The sequence below is a fragment of the Pezoporus flaviventris genome, unplaced genomic scaffold (assembly GCF_033815535.1).
Source record: "Pezoporus flaviventris isolate CSIRO_AGI_PZ_B2104156 unplaced genomic scaffold, CSIRO_AGI_Pfla_v1 ptg000001l, whole genome shotgun sequence".
Lineage (NCBI taxonomy): Eukaryota > Metazoa > Chordata > Aves > Psittaciformes > Psittacidae > Pezoporus > Pezoporus flaviventris.
Genome location: NW_026892549.1, coordinates 12,431,286 through 12,457,069, shown reverse-complemented (window position 1 = coordinate 12,457,069; position 25,784 = coordinate 12,431,286). Strand labels below are relative to the sequence as shown.

Here is a 25,784-nt window from a genome sequence, read left to right as displayed (position 1 = left end):
AAGCATCAGATGGTTGAAAAGAAGTTGAGGTGCTTTCGTGAAAAGGTGGAAAAGGGCAGCATGCCAATTAAGTGATAATGTTTGGGGGAAAAGCATAACCACCCATAACCTTGCAGACCTTGCAGCTTTTGTAGGAGATGCAAGAAGTCAAGATGAAAGAAGGCTATTCTGTAAAGACAGTTCCATATCCCAGGAATACAAGGACAGCATGTTCACTTGCAAATATGTGTTTCTTTATACCATGTGACAGTACTGGCATGTGGGAAATATCACTGATTTGAGCTGGAGTTCCTCACAACTTGGTATTCCCCATTTTTCCTTCCCACATGATCTCATTTGGCTCTAATATCTACATACTTTCATACCTGAAATGTAAAAGGTTGCTAAAATAAAATAGTAATTAATACGTAAGAGCCATATAGGTGGCTCTGGTGGTTTACAGAAGGAAGCAAAGCGATCTCATCGGTATATGCACGTGCATGACCTCATTTTGGTTATGAAAGGAACCGATTTCCAAGACCATGGTCACTGCCAGATTTTTTCACCTGAGTTCAGACCTGCTCATTTCTGTATCAGCAAAAGTTTTCTACACTGGGATCTGTAATTCTGCTCAGTTACAGCTGCGTAAATACTTACTTAGTGTAGGGGAATTACATAGCCTTTAAAGAGAGTAGATAAATGTAGAATTGGATCCAACTGGATTTTAATCCTCAGATGTAAACTGTATACAGTAATAAAGTTAACAGCAACCCCCTGAGTTCTGTCAGGCCCTGGGACCAGGAATGGACAATTGCGTTCTTGGGAAAGTGTAGCCTGGGGTCCTTCCCCTTTTCAGCAGAAATAGTTAAATATTTCATATTTCTCCTAGGTTGTGTGTTACTCTGCCCTTCAGCACTGCCTGGTCTTTCTGCCCCTGAAGCCTCTTGGCTGTACTGCTTCATGTAAAAGGTATTTAGGTTTTGTGTTGGGGAATATAAACATGAAGTTAGAAGGACTGAGGCTTTACCCTTGAAAAGTAAAGGTCTCAGCAGCTGATTTTAGCACCTTGCTGTCTTTGGAGGAAACTCATATCTGAGGATGATATAAAAGCTTTATTACCTTTCATCTGTTAAAAGGCCTAGTTTTAAAAAAAAACATGTACGTGAAAATGTGATAAGCAAACCCTTCCTGTGTTCTGTGGCACATACAAGGTAACACTCTTACATAAAATTAAACTTACAATTCGGCAGCACGAAGCAGGTACCAAGCATGAGGTGTGAGCTCGTGGCCTGCGGAGAAGTACCTCAGGAAGCACCGTTAACTGAAGCCAAGCGTTCCTGAGCTGCTTTGGATGCCAACTTCGTGTTTACAGACATCTGTAGCAGTCTCACGGCACTTTGATCCCTGCAGTTTCATGAAGCACGAGGGTTTGTGGTGGTGCTTTTTAAAGCTATTCCAATTTCTGCTGACTCACCGCCGTGCCACCCGCACCTCGCGGCCGTTTGTCTTTGGGAATTTAGAATAATTACCTCAAAAACTGCTAAAAAAGAACCCTAGCGACGCGGGACAAAAGGGACCACCACGCGGCCCCCGCTCCCGCGCGCGCACACCGGCTTCGCGCCTGGCGCTCCGCGGCCGCGGTACGGGGGGCGGGCCGGCGACGGGAGGGGTGGGGCTCGGGGCGGTGCGGGGCGGAGAGCGGCGCTGCGGGCCGCCGGCGCCCCGCGCTGCCCGCTCGCTGCGAGAGGCGAGCCCAGCCGCACTCCGTGTTGAAAAGTGACGGCGCAGCGGCAGCTCCCGCAGAGGCTCCGCGCCCGCGGCCGGTCGAAGGGTGGGCAGGTTTGCTCTTGCCGCCCCGCGGTCGCCGCGATGTCCGCTCTCCTCTTGGCCCTGGCGATGCTCTGGGGATTACCGCCCGTCGCCGAGGCGCTTGCAGCGGGAGCCCGCGGAGGTAAGGCGCGTCCGTGGTGAGGCGCGCAGCAGGGCGCCGGGGCTCACCATTGCGCGACGCCCGCTGAACTTTCCGCCGGTGTCGGCTTCTCCCCGGGAAGTTTTTACCCCACGGCTCTTTGCGCGCCTCCCTGTCCCTCCGCGCTGCGCGGCCGCGGAGCGCTCCGTGCAAACTTCGGTGCCGGCAGCACCGCGCTAGGCTGGAACAGGGATGGGGCGAGCCCCAGAGCGGCGACAAGTAAACGGGGACAGGTTTTTGGTGGAGGGGTGTGCCCCGCGGTGATCGGCTTGAAGGCACAGGCTCCTACATAGCGCTTCGCTGCGAGGAGTTAATTAGTTGCGGGGTCTGGCCCGTCCGTGGGGTCCCCGTTACGAGCGGGAGCGGTGCCAGCTCCCGGGGCTGGGTACCGCGGGCACGGCCGGCGCCCGCAGCCCTCCCGAGCGCTGGGAAAGTTCCTTCTTTTAATCCAGCGAAGTTGCCGCGAGCTTGATACCTGGGCTTGTATTTCGGCAGCGGGTCCCTGCCGGGTTCGGGGGCAGCGGTGGGGAAGAAAGAGCTCAAGAGCCCTTAGCCCAGGTGCGGGAAATTTCCGAAGTTGCAACTCTTTTTTTTTTTCTTGCCTTTTTTTTTTTTTTTAAATTCTTTCCTTGGAAGTCGTCTGTGATCAGAGGGTACCTGGTGGTCCTCCTGCCGGACTTGATCTCAAGGTTTCTTGTCGCATTTTGTACGCTTCCCAGTCCTTTCTCATTTTCCTTGGAAGTGTTTAAATCGAAGATTTTCTAAGTACAGACTAAGCTCTGCTTCTGCCCAGCTCAGGTGCAGGCACGGCAGCGTGCTGCTCTGACTCAGGCTTTCCTACCGCTGTAGAAAACGCTGCTAACCAGAAAATAGTCTGTCGACTTGTTTGCAGCCCTTCAGCTGTAAAACTGCCTGGTCTCATGAATGAGACTGCTCTGAATACTTATACCCAGTCTGCGAGGATTTAGCTAATTTTAAGTAGAAATAAAACTCTAAAGCATTGATTTCTCACCTTTACACATCCAGCTCCTCTCCATCACGTACACACTACCTACTAAATTGTTTACTAACTGCCTACAACTCGTTTGGGCGAGTGCGGATTCCTCTAGGTAGTCAGTCAGTCTTAGATATAGATCTTTGCTTCATTCGAACTACCAAACCTCTCTGGTCCCTTTCCCACCTATCTGTCAAAATTACGTAAGAGATCCATGCTTTAAAAATGAGAAGTAACTGCTTAGCAAAGAGAGGTATAGCTGCAGCATCACAAACTTGCGCGTTTAAAAAGCTGCATCGTAAGGTACAAGGATATTGCAAAGAAATGAGGGTAGTATTCCATATAATAGCAACTGAACAACCAGATAGGAAAGGGTCTTAGAATATCTTTCAGTTTTATGAAGGGTACATATGCTTTTACTTTGGTACATGAAGATTCGTGTTTGTGCTAGTGCTTGTTTGATGGAAAATATTTCAAGAACTTTCCATGGTGTTCACAAAATAGATTACATTACAGCAGCTGTAGCATGCATCTGATCTTATGAATAAAAATCAAACTTTCAAACGATTAGTGGAAATGTTCTGGAAACTGATTTGTCACTCAGTCTTTCTTGATGGAGATAGGCAGGTGCCAATTATTCACAAATATTAATTTCTGGTATTTAAATTTTGCTTCATTTTCCCTTTGTTTTGTCTTCATAGTTACCTTGTTCTGATGTAGTGTTTCACAAAAAAAAAAAAAAAAAGCTGTCAGCTTACATTAAAATCAATCCCATCTTAAAAGGTGACATCCTTGTAAATCATACCAGACCAAAAAGTGGGATAAATCAAATTTACTTACAATCAACTAACTCATCATACCATAATGTCATGTCTTATCAAAACCCAGTGGAGTACAAGTTAGGACTTAAAAGGCATTTTGTTTAAAAAATGTCAAGTAGTTTCAACCTGAAAGGGATTCAGGATGAGGCAGCCAGCAAGAGAATTACCTTTGGACATCAGATAAACTTTATGATACACTTCAAAAATTATTGACCATACCAAGCTGATTTTCCTGTACAGGAGGAAATTCGGAGTCACTGGAGCATGTTCAGCTTAATGTATGTGAAAGGCACTGAAATTTGGAATGCACTGAGGCTCACCATTGGTAATATGAGAATTGGGAAAATGTCATGGGTTGCGTTAATAGCAGTGTTGTGGTAGCCATGGTAATATAAAATATTAGTGAGGTGCTGTAGGGAGAGGTAACACCTTCTATTAGACCAGTGGACAACATCGGGGGGAAAAAAAAGAAAGGTTGGGGGGCACCTCTTACCTAAACCTTTTTTCTATGTTTGAAATACAGAGAGAATCTTCCAGTCTCTCAGGTCTGTCCTGAGCCAGGTTACAAGTCTTAATTATGTTGTGTGTGTGTATATATATATATATATATATATATATATTTGGAAGGAGAAAATGATATGGAGCTAGGGTGTTGGAAATGAATGGAAAAAAGGAGTGAGGAGAAGGGAATCCAGACAGGAGGTTGACGGGTAAGGGAGAAGTTCTGCAGTTGAGGTTGTACAATTTAAGCCGTAGAGAGGTATGATCTCCTTATGCTTCACTCAGTCTCTTCCTGAAGTATCTCATGGACCCAGATTCTCTAGCAGTTATCCTGTGAAGGTGTTGCAACTCTTGGAATAAATGAATTTTAGAAGCCTGAAAAAGACCTTGCTGACATCTTACGAAACTGAGAAGACTGCACTTGTTACCTGCTCTTCCTAAAGGCATGCAGGGAACTTCGCAGGTCCCATCTCTGCCTCCTGGGTGCTCTTGAGCTGAAGGTGCTCTGTAGCTCTGGTGGGTGAATTTCCTTCCCACAGCTCTCTCCACCCTTGGAGCTTCACCTTGGCTTCATGCCTAGGCTCCTCCACCCCCTTTTTTTTCTCTCTTTTTTTTTTGGTTGTTTTTTTTTTTTTTGTTATACTTGTTTGGCTTTTGTGTTTCTGCTGCTGCAGAACAGAATTACGTGAGTTCAGTGTGCTGACTGGCATGATTGCCTAGAGATTGTCCAAATTGCATAGGTGCCCCAGATAACAGAGCTTGATTTAGATAATCTTTACAAATGTGTGGCGGTGTCAGTGAAATGTGTACCACAGTGCTCTTGAGTGCATTGCTCATTATTAATTGACTTACGGTCTGTGGTGAAGCTGTGGGTTTGTTTGGGTCTGGTGGCAGATCACTGGTGTTGGCAGCACTGAAGTGCTAACTTGCTAATGTGTGGTTTTAGTGTTCTGGACCTGTTGTTTAGGTGCTGGTGTGGTGAAGCAGCTAGCCAGCAAAGTCTTGCAAGGCATCCTCCTATAAAGTAGACTTTATACTGAATGGGAAAATGTCAGGTAAAGCAAAACTCCAGTTCCCTAACAATGGAATTGCATATTAATTTTTTTTACTTTTAAGCTGTTGTAAAGGAGGAAATCTATTATTTATTTTTTTTAAGAAACATTACTCCCTCTAGAGTCACAAATGCTTCCAAAACTTCTTTTTTCTACTTAGCAGGGAATTTATTGTTTTCACCGTGTCCCTTGACCATATTTAAGTGAAGGCTGGAAACAAATTATGTTTAAATGGAATTTTCAGGTTTAAGGTTCAGCTAATGTGACTTTGGATTACTCACCCTGGTAGCAGGAACACAAACCAGGTGAAATAAATGTCTCTTTGTGATGACTGCTGATGGCCTTCAGTCCCTGGTAAGATGTCACAGCAGGCAACAGTGCCTCCACTATAAGGCTTTACAACTATCTTGTTATTGTAGTTTAGTGCTTGAAACTGGGTGTACCAAGCACTGCTCTACTTCACCAGGCTGAGCTCCAGCTTGGCCATCTGTTGGAAAGTAATCTCAAAAAAAAAAGCAAGCTGTTTCAGTGCTATACTTACGGAAGTATATGTTCTTGTACTTGTTATGTCTTGAACCTACATAATAAGTATTAGTATCTTACATGCAAAGTTGCTTCCAAGGTCACAGTGACATTGCCATTTATTTATTCAAAATAATAATATTGCTTAAGCTATCACTGGAGAGGTAAGACTATGGATTAGGGTAAAAATATACTGAGGAATTTAGGACAATACTTAGAAGGATGTCTGATAAGAAGTAATTAAAGACAGAAATTGTGGGGAGATGTCCACAGATGCAGTTTCAGTGACTGGTTTTACAGGCAATTGGTGATGCATAGATGTCCTCTGAGTATGTGATTACATGCACAAAATCCTGATGCTTCCGGAATCTGAGCAAAATGTATTTGTGGTTTTCTGTGAACTGACTTGCACGTTCCTTCTTACCCAGATTGTTACTTTTAAGTTCAGTGGTTTTGGAGAGCTTTAGAGTATAATGAAAAGTGGTGTAGAAACATACAAACTCTTTAAAAGGGTAAAATGCATTTTCAAAACTGGGTGTTTGATGTAAAAAGTTTGTAGACTTGTTTTGTCTCAAACCTTTTTACTGAGTTCTAGAGTTTCTGCCGATATTCCTGCAGGTTGCAGTAGCTGTCCTCCAAAGGCTTAGAGAAAAGCTCTTGCTTCACACAGTGTTTCTGTTGAAGTGTTACATGACTGCCGCTACCTAAATTCGAACATATGTCATACCTTTGAGGTTCATATGGACCCAAATCGTTCCTCATTTAAAGAAAGTGGCAAAACTCACACTGACTTCAGTCTGCAGCTTGGAAGTGCTGTTCCTCTAGTGCCTCATTACAAGTCCTTTTATCTGGTGTTTGCAGTGAAAGAAAATAGGTTTCTCTTTATTGTATTGACTCTAAAGGATGTATGTAATTTTAATTTGTGAATTTAGAATTCTGGCTATCTGTAGAAATGCTAGTAATTTAGATAGTAGGACATTGTTTTTGTTGAAATAGCATACTTTGAATCCCAGGATGTTGTTGCTTTTGCCTGGTTCATATGCGTAAATCTTTTCCTTAATTGCATTTGAAGGAACAAGACTATTAAAGAAAAAAATATTTTGAGAATTCTTTTTAATTGCACTTAGCCAAAACATTCTTAATGATGAAGAAGAAAATATCAGAGCTTGGCTATTTTTATGCAAGCCATAGAGACTATGGAGTCTGTATTTAGTGTGAGTTTGGGCTAAGTGTACATATTGTAGAACTAGGTTCTAAATTTGTAAGTCAATTAAGGTCTAATTGGTTTTAAAAAATTCGTCAAATGACCGTGCACCTTCTGTCCAACCCACTAGTTTGGTTTTCAATTAAATTAGTTAGAATTTAAGGGAAAAGACACGTCTATTGAAAAGAGATTTGTAAAATATTTGTAAATTTAGCTGTATTCTAGCTAGCTAGTCAGTTGACCATAATGCACAAAATTTCCAGAAGCATCAGAACTTCCTAGTGCTGTGAAGCAGAATCTTAATTTTTAGGTAGTTGGTAAAATGAAATAAGCAGGACTTATTATTGTAAAATCAGCCATCCAATGCAGCTGTGATCCTGCTGAAAAGGGTGCCTTTCCTTTGTGCATGTGAGGATACTCCAGAGCCTCTGTGGGCTGGGCAAGAGCCTTTTCCTGTAGGTTACAGGCTGTGCGCAAGCAGGATTGGACCTCAGTAATGGAATTCCAATAAAACTCATTCAGTGCCTTTTAATTAGATTTAATGGGAACTGGGAAGGATCATTAGAGAGGCAAACACATGCTTTTGCCAGTAATATGTTCACTATATTATTAATCTGATTGAATTTGTGAGATCCTCATAGCAGGAGTAGGATCTTTATATGTACCTGGAAAGTGTTATGTGGGTGTATTATGTTTTGTTATTATATATATCTTTGCATCCCAAGCAGTATGTAAATACAGGATTAGAATTAGGCTTTATGTGGTGTTTATGAGCCCTATCAATCCAAGGATAGAGTTGGATGCTCAAAAGAAGGTTGTATGTCATTAGCAACCATGTTCTTATTGACTGTTTTGCAATAAATCACATTGGTGTATTAAAAACAGAGCATTGCAGTACATAGAATCTACTAATAAGTAATAGGTCTTTTTAATGATGATGTAATGCCAGTCTGGAAGTAAGGTAAAGGTTGAGATTTTTATTTCTGTTCAGCTAGAAATACAGTCTAATTCTATGAGGTGGAAAAATAGATGACAGTATTACAAGTTCTAGATATGGTATGTTGAATTCAAAATGTGTTTTCAACACCTGCTGGATATTCCTGACCACCTCATTTGCTGCATCCCACGAAATGATGTTGCCTTCCAGAGGAGCCAAACTGTTGAAACTCGGCATTACTGAAGAAATAAGAGGAAGTGTCCTGTCAAGGAGGCACTTCCATTAATGTACATAATCTCACAAAAATACCCATGTGACTTTCATACAATGCTTTATGATTTTAATTTGCCTACGTGCAAACTAGCAAAAATACTCATCAGCAGTTTAAAAAATACGATTCCGATATTGTCAAATAGTTTGGCCTGCTAATGATTCTATTAGCACTAATTATTTTATTAGCTAGTTATTCTAATAGCACGCTATTCTCGGAGGCTCTGACATGGTGAAGAGCACGTGGGTTTCCACCTCCCTTAACATGCAGGGAAGTGTTTTTCCTTATAGTTTTTCTGAATAATTCTAAGGTACTGGAAGTACAACAGTGCTACAAGTTCTGATATATCCTTGTTCCAATGAGCCTTTTCAGAGAAACACCGTAGTATTTTTTAGTTATAAAAATACAAGTAGAAAGAAGTTACACTAATACAAAAAGATAATGAAAAGTCACAGTAATTTTCTAGATGAAAGATAGGTTTCCCCAAAACGCCTGCCTCCTTTTGCTTGCAAATACTGTGAAGATGAGAGAGCAAAGCAAGATCATAGCTAGTTGGATGCTCGTTTGCATATGCAAACACACACTGATTTACCCAAAGTATATTGGTATTTGTGTAAAACTGTGTGCTTATGGAATGAAAGTATGTCATTTGCCAGTGAGACTCTTTTCTTCTCTGGAGAAGAACAGTTTTTATTTATGTTTTACTGTGCTAACAAACTGATTACAAACCTGAATCAACAGCACTGAAGTCAGTAGATTCTTTGTGTCCTTGGTGGTAGTATGATCAGGCTACATGTAAGTGTGTGGGAACTTTGGAAAATTTTATTAAAATGGTCTAAAAATATTAAAGTCTTAGAGGACCTTTAATTAAATTATATTGTCTGCAGTGTCATATGGTTTTCCTGCAGGAAGTACATATTTCTTGCAGTCTTTTTGTTTCAGTTTTACCTGGGTTCCTTAAACAGAGCCCTCTCTTATTTTTCCCACATCTAATTTTAACATGTATGAGTCAGTTGTTATTACTTTTCATTTCTCAGTTTATAATAATCCTCTAAAAGATGTAACTGCATAATCTATTTATTTTTAATAAGTTATAAAATTGATAATTTCTTATGTAAAAACACTTTTTGCAAGAGACCATGAGGTTGGAAAACCAGATCAATATGCAAAGGTGTGTATAGTCTACTCCTTGGAAGTCATTAGGCTAGTTAAACCTAGTTCTGTGTAATACAGGCAGAGCTACTAGGTGAAGTGCTACACTTTGCATCATGAAAAATTTGTCTTGGTTATGGTGATGTGGAAAGAATGACAAGGTGGTACTTTTTCATGCAGCATGTCAGTTCCCTATGAACCTTTGTGGACTTACCCAGGGATGAGAACACTTGACTTCTGTTTGAGTCCTATCTCAAAGTAGCTTTTTCTTCCAGCAGTATTTCATAAGGCATAACTAGGGATGGGTCAAACCTGTGTGCTCTCAAGTAGTATATAATCATGTATTGCCTGGAGGGGAACTGGCCTGTCTTCCAGGTTCATCAGAAACATTTTCTTTAAAATGCATTTATGTAACTATATCAGAGTTGTTTTTATAGGGATGTTTGTGGACAGTGGAGTTAGGGACTGGAAGCAAGGGAAAGAGGCTGCAAAACTGAATTAATTCCTTTTAGGTCCCATGTTATAAGCAAGTCGTTTATTCTTACATTCAGATTATAGAAAGAACAGTGAACAGTGAGTATTTTCTTCATGGTAGTGTCTTAATATTAATATAGTAGTCTTAGGTAAAACACTCAAAGCTGCAATATTAAACCATATACAGGGAGACAGAGCAAGTTGAGACTACGGAAGTGTGAAAACTAAAGCACTGTCCCCAGCTCGCATCTTGGTGGGTTGAATTACCTTTATGCCTTTGATAGAATCAGAGCATGACTGTGTTGGAGCAAGAAGGTATTTTGCAGGCAGTGTCTTGGGGTCTAACCTGAGCTCCAGCAGTTAATGGTATGGGGCTGCTGTTAGCCACTTCTATGAGAATGTGCTGCAGGTATATATATATGTGTGTATATAAAACTTTGGATATGTAGGGAGAGCTGTGACAGGTACTATTGGTAAGTACAGCAAATAAGTACAAAATCTTATGCTCTGACTCAAGTGGCCCATTATCACATTTCTTCAAATTGGAGCAAGCTATTCATGTCAGCGTGTATGTCCAGATCCGTCTGAAAGAATTCCTCAGCTTGCACTTGCTACATTAGATTTCTTTCTCTGGGTTTCGCATGGCTGTGACTTGAACAGAGTTGACAGTATACAATATTACCTATTTACTCTGTAGATTATACTTCTCTGGAGAATTGGTGTCAGCTAATCTGCCACTTATATGTTTTCAGAGACCTGCAAACTGCATCTTCAGTAATATTGCAGGAGAGTGTCAGGTCTAGGTTTCTGTAATTTTCTTATTTCCCCCAGATTTGTAGGCATGTATGCCCGCGTTTCCAGCCTTTGTTATTTTCTTTGTCTTGTGAATAGTTTCCTTTCTGCGTAGAAGTGCTGCCTGTCAGTGCCCAATTTTGGACACTCTTAGAGTGGTAAGAAGTTTAAAGCAGATGGTTGTCAACAAATTATGACAAAATTCTGAAATATTGCTCCAGTACAAACTGTGAGGCTTAGTATTTAAGCACATTTGAGCATATAAAACCTGCTTAAATTTCTAATGCCATTGCTACCTTTGCTGTGGGATATTCTTGGTACAATTCATACTTTATGTGATAACATTTGTTTCTTTTACTGAAAACAGCAGAACTCTAACCAGCTAGCAGTATTCAGTAATGAGTAAAACACTATGAACCATGTTTATGATTTTGTCAGAACCGTTAAATGCTCCTTAGTGAAGCTGCACTGATTTACAGTGGCCTGTCTTCTCACAGTAATATCATGCTGTGTCAAAAATGCCTTGCAAGAAGTTGTAATACAGCTAAACTTGATGATTGCCATTCTGCTGTTGACTGGTGCTCCAAAGACAACCAGTAAAAGACTGGAATTCAGGAGAACTTTAAGTGGCTGTGAATCTCGGGAATATAACTACAAGCATTTGCATAAAATAAGCACTAAAGAGCTAGTGGGTATGGCAAAACTCGGATTCTGCATTGCATTTGCTAATTCAGCCACTCAAAGTGATTTAAGTGCATTATAAAAGGCTGTTTGTGTCTATGAAAAGCGTGATACAAATATGCAGATTTGAGAGTATCTTCTACAAGTTTGTATATCTTAATGAAAAATGTCAGAACTTAATGGATCATCAGTCTGTTTAGCCCCACAGTAGCCAGTTTTACTTCTTTTTTGTTTTCTAAAGATAGCACAGCATATCCTTGGTAGCCCTAGGAATAAATTAACACTGCAGAGCGCTTGCTCTTGTAGCCAGCCAATGACTCTTTTTCTGTTTTTTTTGTTTTTTTTTTTTTTTGTTTTGGGGGGGCAGAAGTACCTCTCTGCTAAGGATGGTCATCCTAGAGTGGTAACCACTGCCTGATTGTGTATACATTTTTATTAAAAAGAAAAATAATCCCTTTATGTATCATTCTGTTTGCTATTCTGTTTTGTGTTGAGTGGGGAAGTTTCCTCACGTAAGTGAAAGTCTTTGGATGTTTGTCTTTCATGTGACACCTGAGAAGCATGGCTTCTGGCCATGGGCTTAGTGCTCCTGCTGTGGGCAAGCAGAGTTGGAATTTTACTTGTTTGCTTCTGATTTCATATTGGCACTTTGAATAGGAATATTTTTTTCTTCTATCAAATTTACAAAAGCTCATGCCTGGGAAAGATTCTTCAAAATAGCTTCAGGTGACCAGGTGCTGCAGAGTTCATCAGACAATAACAACATTTGAGGATACAGGTGCTTCATGAATGCTGCTTTCATTTGGGATTGCAGTCTCAGGGAAACAAACAGACCAGAAGTGAATGATGGGAAGGATTACTGGTTAAATTACAAAGTTGTTTTATTTAGCAGTGACCAAGAAAAACCATGTCCAGTACAAAGAAACCCTAGCAGTTTCCACAGTGCTTCTGAACCAGAAAGAGCTTGTATTGATAAAGAGATGAAGAGAGAAACAGTAACATTTGGCTTGTGCAAGTACTGTCTTTTATAAGCCATGGGGAAATCAACCTCCTTTTATCTTTCCTGAAGATACAGGAGCTTCCTTGAAGCACTTGCTTTTAGGGGTGAATGTATTAGTGAAGAATTCATGGATGACAAAGATCTAATTTTTATAGAAATGAATAGTAACACACTTTGGGACTAAAGATCTGCATGGGTGTATTTTAGATTCACTTGCCTTATTCTTGGCTTCAACTTTAATTCTTGCCTTTTTTTTTTTCCTTTTCCCCACTGATAAATAACTGAAGGTTTAAAGCAGCTCATCCCACTAGGAATTATTGCCACTGTAAGGAAAAAAAAATCAGTAGTAGTGCAGTGATGTTTTAATAACACAAAGTAATCCCCTTGTACTTCAGTAATAAAGTTGCATGAGCTGCAGTTAGCTTTCTTGTTGCCATCTTACTATTGACACTTTTCTGTCAAGAAGATGAAGAATGAAACCCAAGTCTGTTTTCTCTTACGTTAAATATATTCTGCAAAGCTTTTGTGAAATACAAAGCATATGGACTTTGCAGATAATGTTTGCATTTAGGACTTGTGGGTAAATCTGTGAACTTTGTGCTGTGGAAATCGTTGCCCTTTAAAGCAATTGGTTATATTTAATATAAGCACATCCCTCAAAACTATATCTTGTAGAGTACTCTAATCTTTATAGCTCTTGTTTTTTGGGGGCAGGTGTGTGTAACTGCTGGTACAAATTGAGTTTTCACAATAGGTCAGTTTGAATGCATAGTTAGACATAGAATTTTTAAAGAGAAATCGGTTAGCGATTAAAACCAACAGACAAAACCAAAACCCTGGCAAACTAAGCCAGAGAACTTTACAGTTGTGGGCTGAGATTGTATAATAACATAGTCCAAAAGCTCATTGATATTGATCTTAATTATCTCGATAACGTGAACATTGGTTCTAATTAGAAGAGGGAATTAAAAGCAGGCTAATATGTTCTTGGATGTCAAAGTCTGATGGAGCACAAGTCAACCCAAATGGTATCACTCAAAAGCAGAGTAGGAGGTATGTGTATGAATTTCATTACCTGGTAACAATATGCATACCCATACCTGGAGGAAAAAACACCACTTAAAACATGTACATGAGCCCACTAGATCAGTAGGGCTCATATACTTTCCAAGTTCAGGCCTTCTGCCTTCCTGTTGCAGGCTTTTCTGAGGAAGTGGCTGGGGCAATATACTTTTTAAAGGAAAATGCACGAACAGCTGGGATTAAGTAAAGCATGGCAGGAAACATTAGAGTTGGGCTTCTGCCCATGCTGGTGGTAGAACAGGACTGCTCATGGGCACGATCTTCAAGTTTATTGCACGAGTGAGGTAGGCATCAGGAACAGGCTTAGTTCTTAGAACAAAGGTAAGTGTGTTTAAATGCATTCTTAGGAAAAAAAAAAAGAAGCATGTTTAGGTCAATTTTAAGGGTTAGAGAGGGGGGAAGAAAGTATCTCCCCTTTTTTTCCTTCTTTCTTGGTCCTTAGAAGCCCTACGACTGACAATCTGATCTGAGACACAGGAATGCATTCTGTGCCAAAGTGGTATGCTGGTAATGCTGTTCCTGCAGTCAGGGTGCACCTCTGTGATATGCCCAGCTGTGCCATATTCTGGCTCTTGCCTGGGGTGCCTACTTTTCAGACCTCTTTCCTTGTCACCTGCCAGGTGACCATCTTTGTGTTGACCTTGAACCAAATGAAGAGTAAAACAGGGAGGGGAAAGGTGATTAGACCTTGAGCATGGTAATATAGCCCTTTGAGCTGAGGTTACTCTTTTTTCCATGCTCCCATCAGGTGGGTAATGCTAAATCTTAACCCTTACCCTTAAGTTTTTATGGCAGAGATTTGAAAAAGACTGGCTAGTAATAGCCCAGGCAGGAGAAAGCGTGTCTCAGGAAAAGCAAAAATATTGCTGAAAAAGGAAACCCCAAGTGATTTCCTTCCCTGAGTGCGCTCACAGCTGGGCTCTGCCCCGTATGAAGGAACAAAAGGAAAAGCTCCATCAATATCCCTCTTATTAAATTGGCACAGCTAATATATTGTGCTAAAATATGTTCATCATGCTGTTTAAAACAACCAGGTTAAACATCTACTGGCAATAAATGAAGACTTACTGTTTTTGGTGTCGTTGGGGCACCTAATACAGCTTTGGAATACTAACTGGAATTTGTGAAAGGGGAAAAACAAATGTCCCTTTGCCATTTAATTAACTAACTGGCCAATATTTCTCCCTTTTAATTGAAAAATCTGTAAGTTGCAGCTGGCTTCAAGCACACTCTTGTGCAATTCTGCCAACAGCAAATAAGCACATTAAAATACAGAAAGCCTGTACAGCTTCACATGTACCTGATAAAATCATACCTTGAACTGTGGAGGTGGTTTCTTGTAACAAACCAGAATATAAGAACTGCATTTTGTAATTAAAAGGAAGTCATTAGAAAAAGAAATAGTATTTATTTTATAAACATAGCAGGAATATCTTCTGGTAAGTATGTCTGTGTGGGACAGCTACGAGATTAGTGAAAATATGAGCAGTTTTCTTCTTTTAAAAATAAGAATTTAATTTAAGAATACTGCCAGCCCAATGTAAGTAACTTATTTTATGCAAGTCGCACTGCACAGACACTTTTATTACTTATTCCCTCTATTGTTATTCGAAGTGACACTGTAAGCTGGGATCAAAATAAAGGAGCTGCAGGTCTTAAAAATTTTACAGGAGTTCGAATCAAGTTTGTGGGTTAAAGCCTCACAAGATTTAATGAAGAAAAAAAAAATAGTGTCTTTTTGAAGAACTAATTTAAATTTAGTTTTTCATATAATATGTTAAGCAATCTTGAGTTAGAACAGTGTAAACTGTGAGCCCTGACTCTTTCTGGGATGCCTAGAAGTTTAAACTAGAAATTTCTGTGCTTTATTGGTGGTGGTGGTCATTCTCCCTGATTCCCTTGGGAGTGCTGATCCATGGGCTCCCAGGCTGCTGCAGCTGTTTGGGAGCTGTTAGCATAAAAGAGAAATTCGGTATTTGTCACTCAAGGTCACATCGCTGACATCAAATGAATAGCTTAGGTTTTAGGTTATTGTGCTGCCAACAGCATTTTATGGGCACAGGTTATGTAAAGTCCACGTTTTTGGTAATATCTACCAAAAAAATCTAAGCCTGCCTGGTGACACATCAGTAAGAGGTCACATGCATCATCATCACATGCACATCAAAACATCCTGTGTTTTTGGAAGATTGAGACCAAGCTTAGAAGAGTTTAAAAGGCAACTAAAAGAAACCTAAACCTGAATTAACTTCAATATCTCTCACAACTGCTGGAGCTCTTGCAGTCCCTCTGTTCAGGCTTCCAGCGGTAGCGCTCAGGTTGAAAGGTTAATGACTCATTTACTAAGCAGTGCAGTTTTCTTTCATTTTTCATTTACTGTTTTCTGTACTCCTTTAAAAACTGAAAGGGCCTTCCAAAATGTATTGTACTTAGGCATTATTGCTGTCAATTAAAGTTATTAAATCATAGAGCTTTAAAAAGTGCAATCCAAATATGCAGTAATATATTTGGTTGCTGCTTAGCCACTCTGTTATAGAAGTGGCAAGTACTGTATCAAGGCAGCTCTGAACACTAGCAGATGTTTCTTTCTAAAGATCAAAATGTTTGCATGAATAACCATTTTGTGGGGGTTCTAGAGGAAAGGTGGACACCAAATGAAGAGCCTTAAGAACGGTGGAGTAGAGAAATGGAGCAGATCCAGCTGCCGTATTGGCTGTGGGTTGTGAATTGCTGCAGTAGGAGCTCAGTGCAAGAGCTGGAGAAAATCAGGGTGAGCAGGTGACATGGTGACCCCTTGTTTGTAGGGGTAATAGAAGATAAAAAGAGCCACATCCTGAGCACTAGCTGGGGGGGGGGGGGGGGGGGTATGAGGGGAAAAGGAACCACCAATAACTTGCAAACCGTAGGCCTAAAAGACTGAAATTCTGGTGGAGGTTTCAGGGAGTGAAAGATTACAAGGGTAAAAGCCAAATTTTTCACAGGCATTTGGTACAGTGTTTGTGCTCCTTTGTGATTTCCATAACAGTTTTGCTTTTCTGCAAGTCTACTGTACTTTGACTCTTAACTGAATTAAGTTCTATTATAAATGACATCTTTCCAACAGTCAGAATACAGGTTAGCACTCCCAAGAGGGGTGCTTTAATGAGGCTGTTGCTATGACAGATCAGCTTCAGGCAGCACACATGCCACTTCGAAATGCCCTCTGTCATCTCACATATTACAACAGCTTCTGTAAGTGCATTTTTAAAACTTTCCTTTTAGTAGAGTTTGTGTCCAGCCCTTTGTGTTTCTATTCTCCCAGTAATGCAGCTGAGGTTTTGTCAGTCTACACTATTTCTGCTTTTATTTCTGAAATGTTAACAGCAATTCATGGTTTGACAAGTTAAAGAAACAACAAGGTGTCAACTCAGTGGCAATTTTTGAATGATGCTCTAAGATTTACAGAAAGAACAGGCACACACACTGCAGTTTGTTTTGTTGTTTGTTTTTTTTTTTTTCTCCTTAAATTCATGTTGAAGAACTTCTCAATAGGTGGAAATTGTTTACTATGTACTAAGGAAACTCATATTACAATGCAGCCATGTAGGTGGGCATAGTGATTTGCCTCTTCAGAGCAGCTGGCTGTTGTCTGTGGCCGTGCTGCGTATAATGTGTATCGGTATCTCAAAGATGTTAAATTGTGCAATTATATCTTTCAGAAAAGTTTTCATTGAGTCGGAGAGGTTAATAGGGAAGCAAATCACAGTATAAAAGCCAGCAGTCAGGCTGCTTCTGCTGCCTGCAGTGCAAAAGGTGTCAGCTGTTGGGATGCCTGGACAGGTACTGAGGTTGTATTTGCTTTACTGCTGCTCCCTGCCCATGTCATGTAGGTACCCTGGCTAGGAAAGAAAGGAGCCTGTCCTCAGAAACCAATTCATCCCATCCCTACTTTTCTCCACTGACTCTGTTCTTGTGTAATACCAATGTTTGCGTGGTTAAATGTGTCTAAGGTAGATACAAGCCCAAGGCTTTGAACCTCAATATAGTCCAGAATAATGATACCAATACCTTAAAAAATATATATATATATATAAAATAGCTGTCAAGGTTTAAGCCCAGTCAGCAACTCGGCCATGCAGCCTGTTTGCTCACTCCCTGCCCCCTCCTCCCTCAGCTCATGGAGGGATGGGGAGGAGAATTGAAAGAATGTAACTCACACAGGTTAAGATAAGAACAGTAACTAAAGTATAACACAAATCACTCCAGATACCACCGATAATAATAATGATAAAGGAAATAACAAGGGAAGAGAATATAACCGCTCACCACGTGCCGACTGATACCCAGCCCAACCGAGCAGTGATCTAGTCCTTCTGTGTAACTGCCCCCAGTTCTACATCCTGGGCATGACATGCTGTGGTATGGAATACCTGTTTGGTTAGTTTGGATCAGGTGTCCTGTCTCTGCTTCCTCCCAGCTTCCCCTCCTCCCTGGCAGAGCATGAGACTCAGAAAGTCCTTGGTGAAACTAAACATTTGAGCAGTAACTAAAAACATCAGTGTTATCAGCGCTGTTCTCAGGCTGAAAGTCAAAACCACAGCACTGCACCAGCTATACTAAGAAGGAGAAAAATGACTGCTACTGCTGAACCCAGGACAGTAGCAAATACCTGAATTTAACAACATGCCTCACCACCTTCACAGTAAGGAACTTCTTCCCAATATCTAAATCTACCCCCTGTCAGTTTAAAGCCATGCCCCCTTGTTCTGTCCCTACACACCGTTGTACCAGTTCCTCTCCAGCTTTCTTATTGGCCCCTTTAGGTACTGAAAGCTGCTCTACAGTCTCCCGAGAGCCTTCTTTTCTCCAGCCTGAACAGCCCCAGTTATCTCAGCCTGTCTCCATAGGAGAGGTGCTCCAGCCCTCTGAGCATCTTTGTAGTCCTCCTCTGGATTCAGTCCAACAGCTCTGCCCTTCTTATGTTGAGGGCCTCAGAGTTGAACACAGTACTTAAGGTGGGGTCTTGAGAGAGCAGGATCACCTTCTTTTGATGCACCCCACCATATGGTTGGCATTCTGGGATGTGAGCACACATTTCTCAGTCATGTTGAGCTTCTTGTTAACCAATACCCCCAAATCCTTCTCAGGACTGCTTTCAGTGCAGTCTCTACCCAGCCTGTAGTTGTGCTTGGGGCCCTGACCCAGATGCAGGGCCTTGCACTTGGCCTTGTTGAACTTCATGAGGTTGGCACCGGCCCATCTCTCCAGCCTGTCCAGGTCCCTCTGGATTGCATCCCTTCCTTCCAGTGTGTCCACTGCACCAAATAGCTTGGTGTTGTCAGCAAACTTTCTGAGGGTGCACTCAACACCACTGTCCATGTCACTGACAAGAATGTTGAAAAGTGCTGGTCCCAGTACCAACCCCTGAGGAGCACCCCTCCTTAACGTCGTGTTTAAACTTAAATAAGCAGCCCTAAAATGTATTTCTGCTGTCTCAGTGCTTTCCGGTTGCTCTGTAGACATGGGTAACTTTATTTTTCAGTTTCCTTTTCCTTCTAAGCTTTAAAAGTGAGTTTTATATATGTGACTTTGACGTACAGAAAGGAATTGTACTCAAATTTGACATGACCTATATAAATACTGCCTTAAACGTAGGGTTGGATGAAAAGGCTTATTCCCTTTCCATAAGGTGTTCAGTTTTCTTGTCTGCTTAGCTGTAAATTGCTGCAGTTGCTTCTCATCTGACATGTGCCTCACCCACCAGTGGGTGCTCTGCCACCTCACTACATTTTGGAAACAAACTCTTTTATCACTGCTCATGTCAGTGAAATTAAACCTAGGGAGATAGATGTTCAGGAGCTATGTATTCAGCCCCAGAAGGCTTTGCCTCTTTGAAATTAATTGGCTTATAAGAACTTTTTTTTTTTTTTCCCCCTTCCCTGTTGCTTTAGAAACAGCTCACTATAAAAATCTGGTTTTATTTTTTTAAGTATTTTATTGTAAGCAAAAATACCTTGGTACTGAAAAGTAGAAAGGCTGGCTATATAAATCAATGCTTCATTGTATTTATTGTGCTATTTACTAGACCTCCAAGTATACTAAATTTTTATAAGTGCAGAATCATTCAGCTATATCCAAATTGGTTCAGAAGATGCTGATGAGAACATTTAAGGTCTTTGCAGGTTCTGGTAATACTGTTTGCTGTGAGCATGCTTATCCCAGTTTCTTTCTATGACTGAACTGAAAGTGCAGTTGTATAATTTTAATGAGCAGTAAATAGGTTCAAATATTCCACACATTATATTCTTTTTCCTGCTGTTTGACTTGCTTGGCTGTTAGTGTCACTTATTCCCTGATCATAATTTTGTCATGTTTGGAAAGAAGGTGAGATGGGGATTAGCATTTGTGTCCCTTCCCCTTCGCCCCCACCCCAAAAAAGGAAAAAAAAACCCAAAAGCAAACCCCAAAACCCCCAAAACAAAACAGGAAAAGTAAACCCAGCACCAAGGATGCATTGACAAAAGGAGACCAGAAGTCGAGTGAAAGGCACATGGTATGGATTCTGGCTTCTTCCTGCAAAGATTGCTACAAGAGCAGAAAACACGCTGTGATTTATTCTTGTGGCAAAAAGCTGCAAATGGAACAAGAAGTACAAAAATCTCCATACGTTGTTGCTAATACAGGTTACATTTAGAACAGTGTGTCCTCCTTTGCCATTATGCTCTGCTTAGACCGAGCATAATGGAACTAGTCTATAGGAAGAGCTTATTGAACTGCAGTCAGAACTTTCACTAAATGAACATCTAACAATTTAATGGTAATTATACAGCTTCTAAAAAAAATTTCCTTATGTATTATATTTGTACAGTAGCTATCTCCATGTATAATAATTATTATGCTGTCTCTGTTATAAATTGTGTCATTTTTACACAGACCAGAAAATGACTTGCACTTAGATATGTTTATCTGAGTATGTATGGTGGATTTTAAATTGAACAGTTCCGGACATAATTTTCCTAATACTGGTTAATCCATCTTTAATTAAAATGTTAATTGCTAATCCAGATATTAAACATAAAATCGGCCTTCAGGAAACTGTGCCTTATTTGCACAAGGAGAAAAAAAGGTGCAATTAGATGGCAGTCTGTTCTTCTGAATTACAGCGTAGTCATCTTTAATCAGTGATAACCAACTAAATGCCTACTGTTGTTACTGTACAAATTGTTTATTACCCCCCCCCTCCCCCAAGTAGGAGAGAAGGTGTGTGTGTGAGTTAATTTAGTGCTAGTTAAAAAATTCCATTTGGGTCAAAGTAAGGCCTGATTATTTTTTTTTTATTTTTTATTTTTTTTTTATTTTTATTTGAGGGGTGGAGGTTGTCAGCCAGAAGGGGTTGCACAGAACGGTTATGCTAGTGCAGTGGTGGCTGAAGCTGCCTCTCTTAGTCCCTTAGCTAGGAAACACTCCTGAAATCATGTCTTCAATGTAGTACAGAACAAAAATCCCTCTGTATCTGAGCAGTATATTTCAGAAGTCAGACCCTGTCAATCTTGTTTTCCAGCCAAGGGTTGTGGAAGGTAAAGTTAGCTAGATGAAGGTTGTCCTTCTTGTGTAAGAAGTGCATTAGGAGTGTGGTGAGGAAAAATCCCTCTTGCATTTTTGTCGTTGAGATGCAGTCTGTGTGGTTTAGTTAGTTTACTGGTTTCCTTTTTAATACACCATACAGAGAATTAAGCAAGGAGAGTTACAGCATTTCACACCTGTGAAGCAATAATCGTATGATTCTGTCTGCAAAGTTATACATGTAACTGCAACCAGTAAGTCTCTGGGGGGGTAGTGGATTTGAATTCAGTGATCAGTTGAAGTCAAAGAAGATAATACAATCCTAGTGGCAGAAAATTTGTTACATAAGATATTAGGGAATTCTTAATTGCTGAATGGAATAACATACAGTGCTTTGTACCTCTGAAATCAGTTCATTCAGATCTTTTGGCTTGTACATATCTTATGTCAGATGAGAAATTGTTAGTATAATTTAAACATGTTTCACATAGAATAGTTAGGGTTGGAAAGGACCTTAAGATCATGTCTCTTGATTTCAGAAGTCTTAACAATCTGCTTCTGTTTGGGGTTTGTGTGGATACCATTGGAAAAGCTTGAGCTTTTGCGTTTTGGATGTGCTTTTTTTTCATTTTTTTTTTTTTAACCTGTTCATTGTTTCATCAAAGAAGGTCACCTCTTCACCTTTCTTTTAATCTTTCCTCCCTTTCATTCCTCTTATTCCAGTGCTCTTTCTAGCTTGTGAGAGTCACTTAATCTCTGTTTGAAACTGTACCTGATTTGCTCCAGCAGCACAGCTTCTCTTAGCAAGTTCGTCCAAATGGATAAAGAGGAAGATGCCTTTGACATTTTTGCTGTACCGGGAGGATGCAGCTGCTCCTTGTCCAAGAACTACAAAAAAGAGGTTATTTTGGGAATGGTATGGATTTGTATGTATTGCTTTGGCTTGGTTTACAGTCACTCTGTCTTTGAGATGTGTTTGAGTATCTGCTATCGATGCATGAATAATACTGCTATTTATAACTTGTTTTCAGGCAAGAAAACCGGTCACTGCCACCAGGAGAGGCAGTCTGCCTGCCTGCATAAAGCTGTATTCAGTTTAGTTCTTTACAAGACAAGAATAAATCTAAAAAAATGTCCAAGCTTCACCACTTTTTCAAGGTGAGGTGGTGTTTCTGAGCTGTTACTTGGCCAGGCAGAGCCCTCTCAAGAATAACCTGTGCCAGCTGATCCATCCAGGCTCCTGGGAGAGCTCTTATCTTTCCCTTGTGAGTCTTTAAACTGTCTCTAGTAATAAATGTGAAGTTCTGCTATCTGGTGAAAACATGCCATCTTACCACCTAGAATGCTTTTCTTCTTCAACCTGCTTGAAAACTGATCTTTTCCGTGGTCTCCTGATGTCTGGTCTACTTAACACAGGTGGGTAGCTGGGGCTCTACATCAAGTTCACTTGTGCCTCAACTGTATTATTTCCTTCTGTTTTTAGCTAGATAGAGCAGATTAAGATCTGTTTCCTTTTTCTCATGTGTTGTAGGCTTGGACTAACAAAACCAAAAGACAAACCTGATATTAGGGTACTCATCTTTGAGAGAACAAGCTAAGTGATAAGGTTCAGAACTGGCTAACTAATAGATACATAAAACCGATCTTCCCAAGATATTCCCAAAGTCATTATTAAGTGAATAATCTTATAATTGAGGGGGTTATACAACAATTGCATTTTCAAGAATAATATGGTTTGCAAAGCTGAGTTCCTTCTTAAGTAAAGGGTGAGTTACCAAAACGTTATGAATTTCATACTGGATGTATAGTGAGTAGAGTGGTTTTGTGTAGGGAAAAGGACACATTTAGGAAGAGAGAAGGTCGGGAAAAGAGGTCGGTCGGGACACCCCCTCTGTGAACATGAGTAACTTCCAGGCTTCAAATGTCAGCAATTAAGTGGTCATGTAGTGGGAAGGGTGATGCAAAGGTGAACCCACTGGAAAACAGCTTGAGTAGGTGTTTAAAAAAAAAAAAGGGCTCTGTTAGCATGAGAAAGGGAAGGTTTGGAGGTCTGACTTGGGTGCTTTGCAGGGGGGTAAAGTGGCCAGAAGAGTTCTTAAATTTTGATGTAAAAAAAAGATTTCTTTGGGGAGGAAAAGGACAAGTGAAAAATTGGATGACCTTAATTTTTTGAGAATGTTTTCTTTTTCTTCCCTTGTTCTACATAAGCAGGCTTATTCTGGGTTTGTAAAACTCTCATGCTTATCTTAGAATAACCGTCCCCAGAGCTTCAACCTTTTTACTAAACTACCTTTAAAAAAAGCTCTAAATGAAAGTTTAACAACCCCATTCCTCCAATAAAGATTGTTCAATAAAAACATAACTGTGTGTTTCTTGGCCCAAGTCCATGTGTCTGATTCTGCATAGATTCAGGGCAAAATCTGAAAATCTAGAAGGGCATCCACCAGTTTACTCTATTTATTTTAATTTGCTTATTTTGTGTCTGCCTGCCCTCCTTCCCTCTCTCTTTTTCCCCTAAATTGTGTTTTACGTGGTTTGGGTGCACCATAACTTTCCAAGACAGTATTGGTGTCTCTTGTGAGCCCTATCTTTACATCTTAAACTGGCTTAAAAAATGTTTCCCTGTCCAATGCAGCACCCATAGTTTTATGATTGGAAAACTCTGAACACAGCCTCATTCCTTTCTTATTGCTGTGCAGTTGCATCTGGACTGGTCTGCTATCACACTGGGCTGATGCACCTCTTCTACCCCATGTGGTTCTCTGTGTTTAGCCATTTATTTCCTGTTAGTCTTTAAAGCCCTACTGGTATGTACTGAATATGCTATACTTGTTGACATCAATTAGAATTTCCATGCAAAGTTAGCACAACCCTTGTTTTGCTCAGGCAACAACTTAAGAGCTAAAACTGTGAGTGTACTTGTAGAAAATCATATAGTAAAAAATTCTCCCTTTAAAAATACATTTAATAACTGTATTTGTATTTCTTCAGTGGTATAGCAATAACTTCTAAATGTCTTCCTACTGTGTTTATTTCTAGTAAAAAAAAAAATCCAATTTATTGAGAATGTCACTATTAATAGGTGTCACTATTAATAGCCTTCTGGTGGTACAATAAAAGATAATTCAATAGGATATCCCAGGTAAGTAGGGTATGTTGTTTACATGGGGGTTCTGCCCAGCAGCTGCTTCTGCTAAATTTCTACAAATAATGCAGGAATTGATCCAGGTGTAACTATGGAGACAATGCAAGTGTAGTCACCATAATGGACCTGTAAAGACAAGTTACACAAGTCATCTGCAGTTTGGTATCATCATGGGTAATAAGCTAGCAATTTCTTGACTGCCTTGGTGATATGGTAATACTGCTGTTGATGATGCTTCCCAGAACAGTTGAAGAAAATGTAAAAAAATATTGAATTAGGGTTCCATTTTCCTTAAAGTTCTCTTCATAAGGTGTGAAGTTAGGTTCCAGATATATTTATACAGCAGTGCAAGCATGTTTCTGGGTGCAAATACATAATAACTTGTGTATGTTTTCAGAGGAAAAGTTTCAGGAAAAAAACAACTGGTCAGTATTAATGAGAATAAAGTAATTTAATTGGATTTTTAATATTTAGTCTTAGCTTGCAAGATAATTGCTTCATTATGGGTGGTAGATTCTGATTTTATTACATCAGTGTTCATCAGAACTACATGCTGTTCCCAGAAAAAAATTTAACCAGTCACAAAAGCCCTTTGGATGCTCAGAAATAGCTTTTAAGAAAGGAATAGTTCAAATATGAAGATGGGATATCTAGGAAAACAGCCATTTTGGGGCAGGGGGGACACAAGATCATTATGTTGTTGTTATTACATTAATAGTCCTATTTAAGTTAACTTAGTCCTACAGTTAGAGCCCATCAAGACACCCATGGGAATACATAAATTAGTTTGCTATTTAGTTTGATTGTTTTAATTGCCTTTCTGTTTATATATGCAACCATTTTTTAGCTGAAAACATTTTCTGATTTGGATTCATGTGTGCGCTTGTTGTGTATGCTCACTATGTTGGTTCTCCTCCAAAGATCTTTTCTTCTTTCCTCAGAAAAATAGTGAGAATTAATGTGTTGGCAAAGTCCAGCTGTGACTTCAGAGAGAGTTGTGAATAATGAATATGGGGTCTTTCTCTTGCATGGCAACGGCAGTAAAATATTAGCCAGCTTTTTATTAAAAATGCTGTACTTGTGATATGCCCCAGAAAAGAACAATTGAAATGCAAAGACTCTTAGACCCTGATTTGCTAACATACCATGTGTGAGTGGACAGGTGTTGCCTGTTTTTATGTAAACAGAGTTTTGCGCTGGTTCAGGCAGCTCTATGTACATGCTGCTGGATCCAGGTTTTAATGCTTCTGGAGAAGAAATAAAGTTAGCCTTTAACCAGGGCCAGTATAAGATAAACGTGGGGTACAACATGGGGAAAGCTTTCTGACTGTTTATTTCCGTAGTCTTACAGCATGAGGTTGTGTAGTTCTTGATGCTTTCCTGTGTTAGTCTATAAAACAGATTTATCAAATGTGGCTAGTAATTGCTTAAATGCGATTCTGGCAAAACCAGGTGAGAGCTTGGTTTGCATAGCCTTAGGGAATCCTCCTAAACCATCCTCTTTGATGTCAGTGGCAGTTTTGTCATTGACTTAAAGATTACAGGGTTCAATGAGGTGAATTGACTTAAATCAAAGTGATTTAGCTCTGATTTAAACCAGCAAGCAGAAAACTTAAATTTAAATAATTGATTTTAATCTTATTGTGAATTTATAGTGTTAGTTAT

General features: G+C 40.1%; 1 protein-coding gene across 1 annotated transcript in view; it reads left to right on the top strand.

Moving 5' to 3' along the window:
- The first annotated feature begins 1,664 nt into the window (after positions 1 to 1,664).
- Positions 1,665 to 25,784, top strand: part of LRP1B (LDL receptor related protein 1B) — a 794,792-nt gene continuing 770,672 nt past the window's right edge. Inside the window, exon 1 of the mRNA XM_061444942.1 lies at positions 1,665 to 1,930. Coding sequence (XP_061300926.1) covers positions 1,849 to 1,930 — 82 coding nt within the window. The 5' untranslated portion in view covers positions 1,665 to 1,848. The remainder of the gene's footprint in view (positions 1,931 to 25,784) is intronic.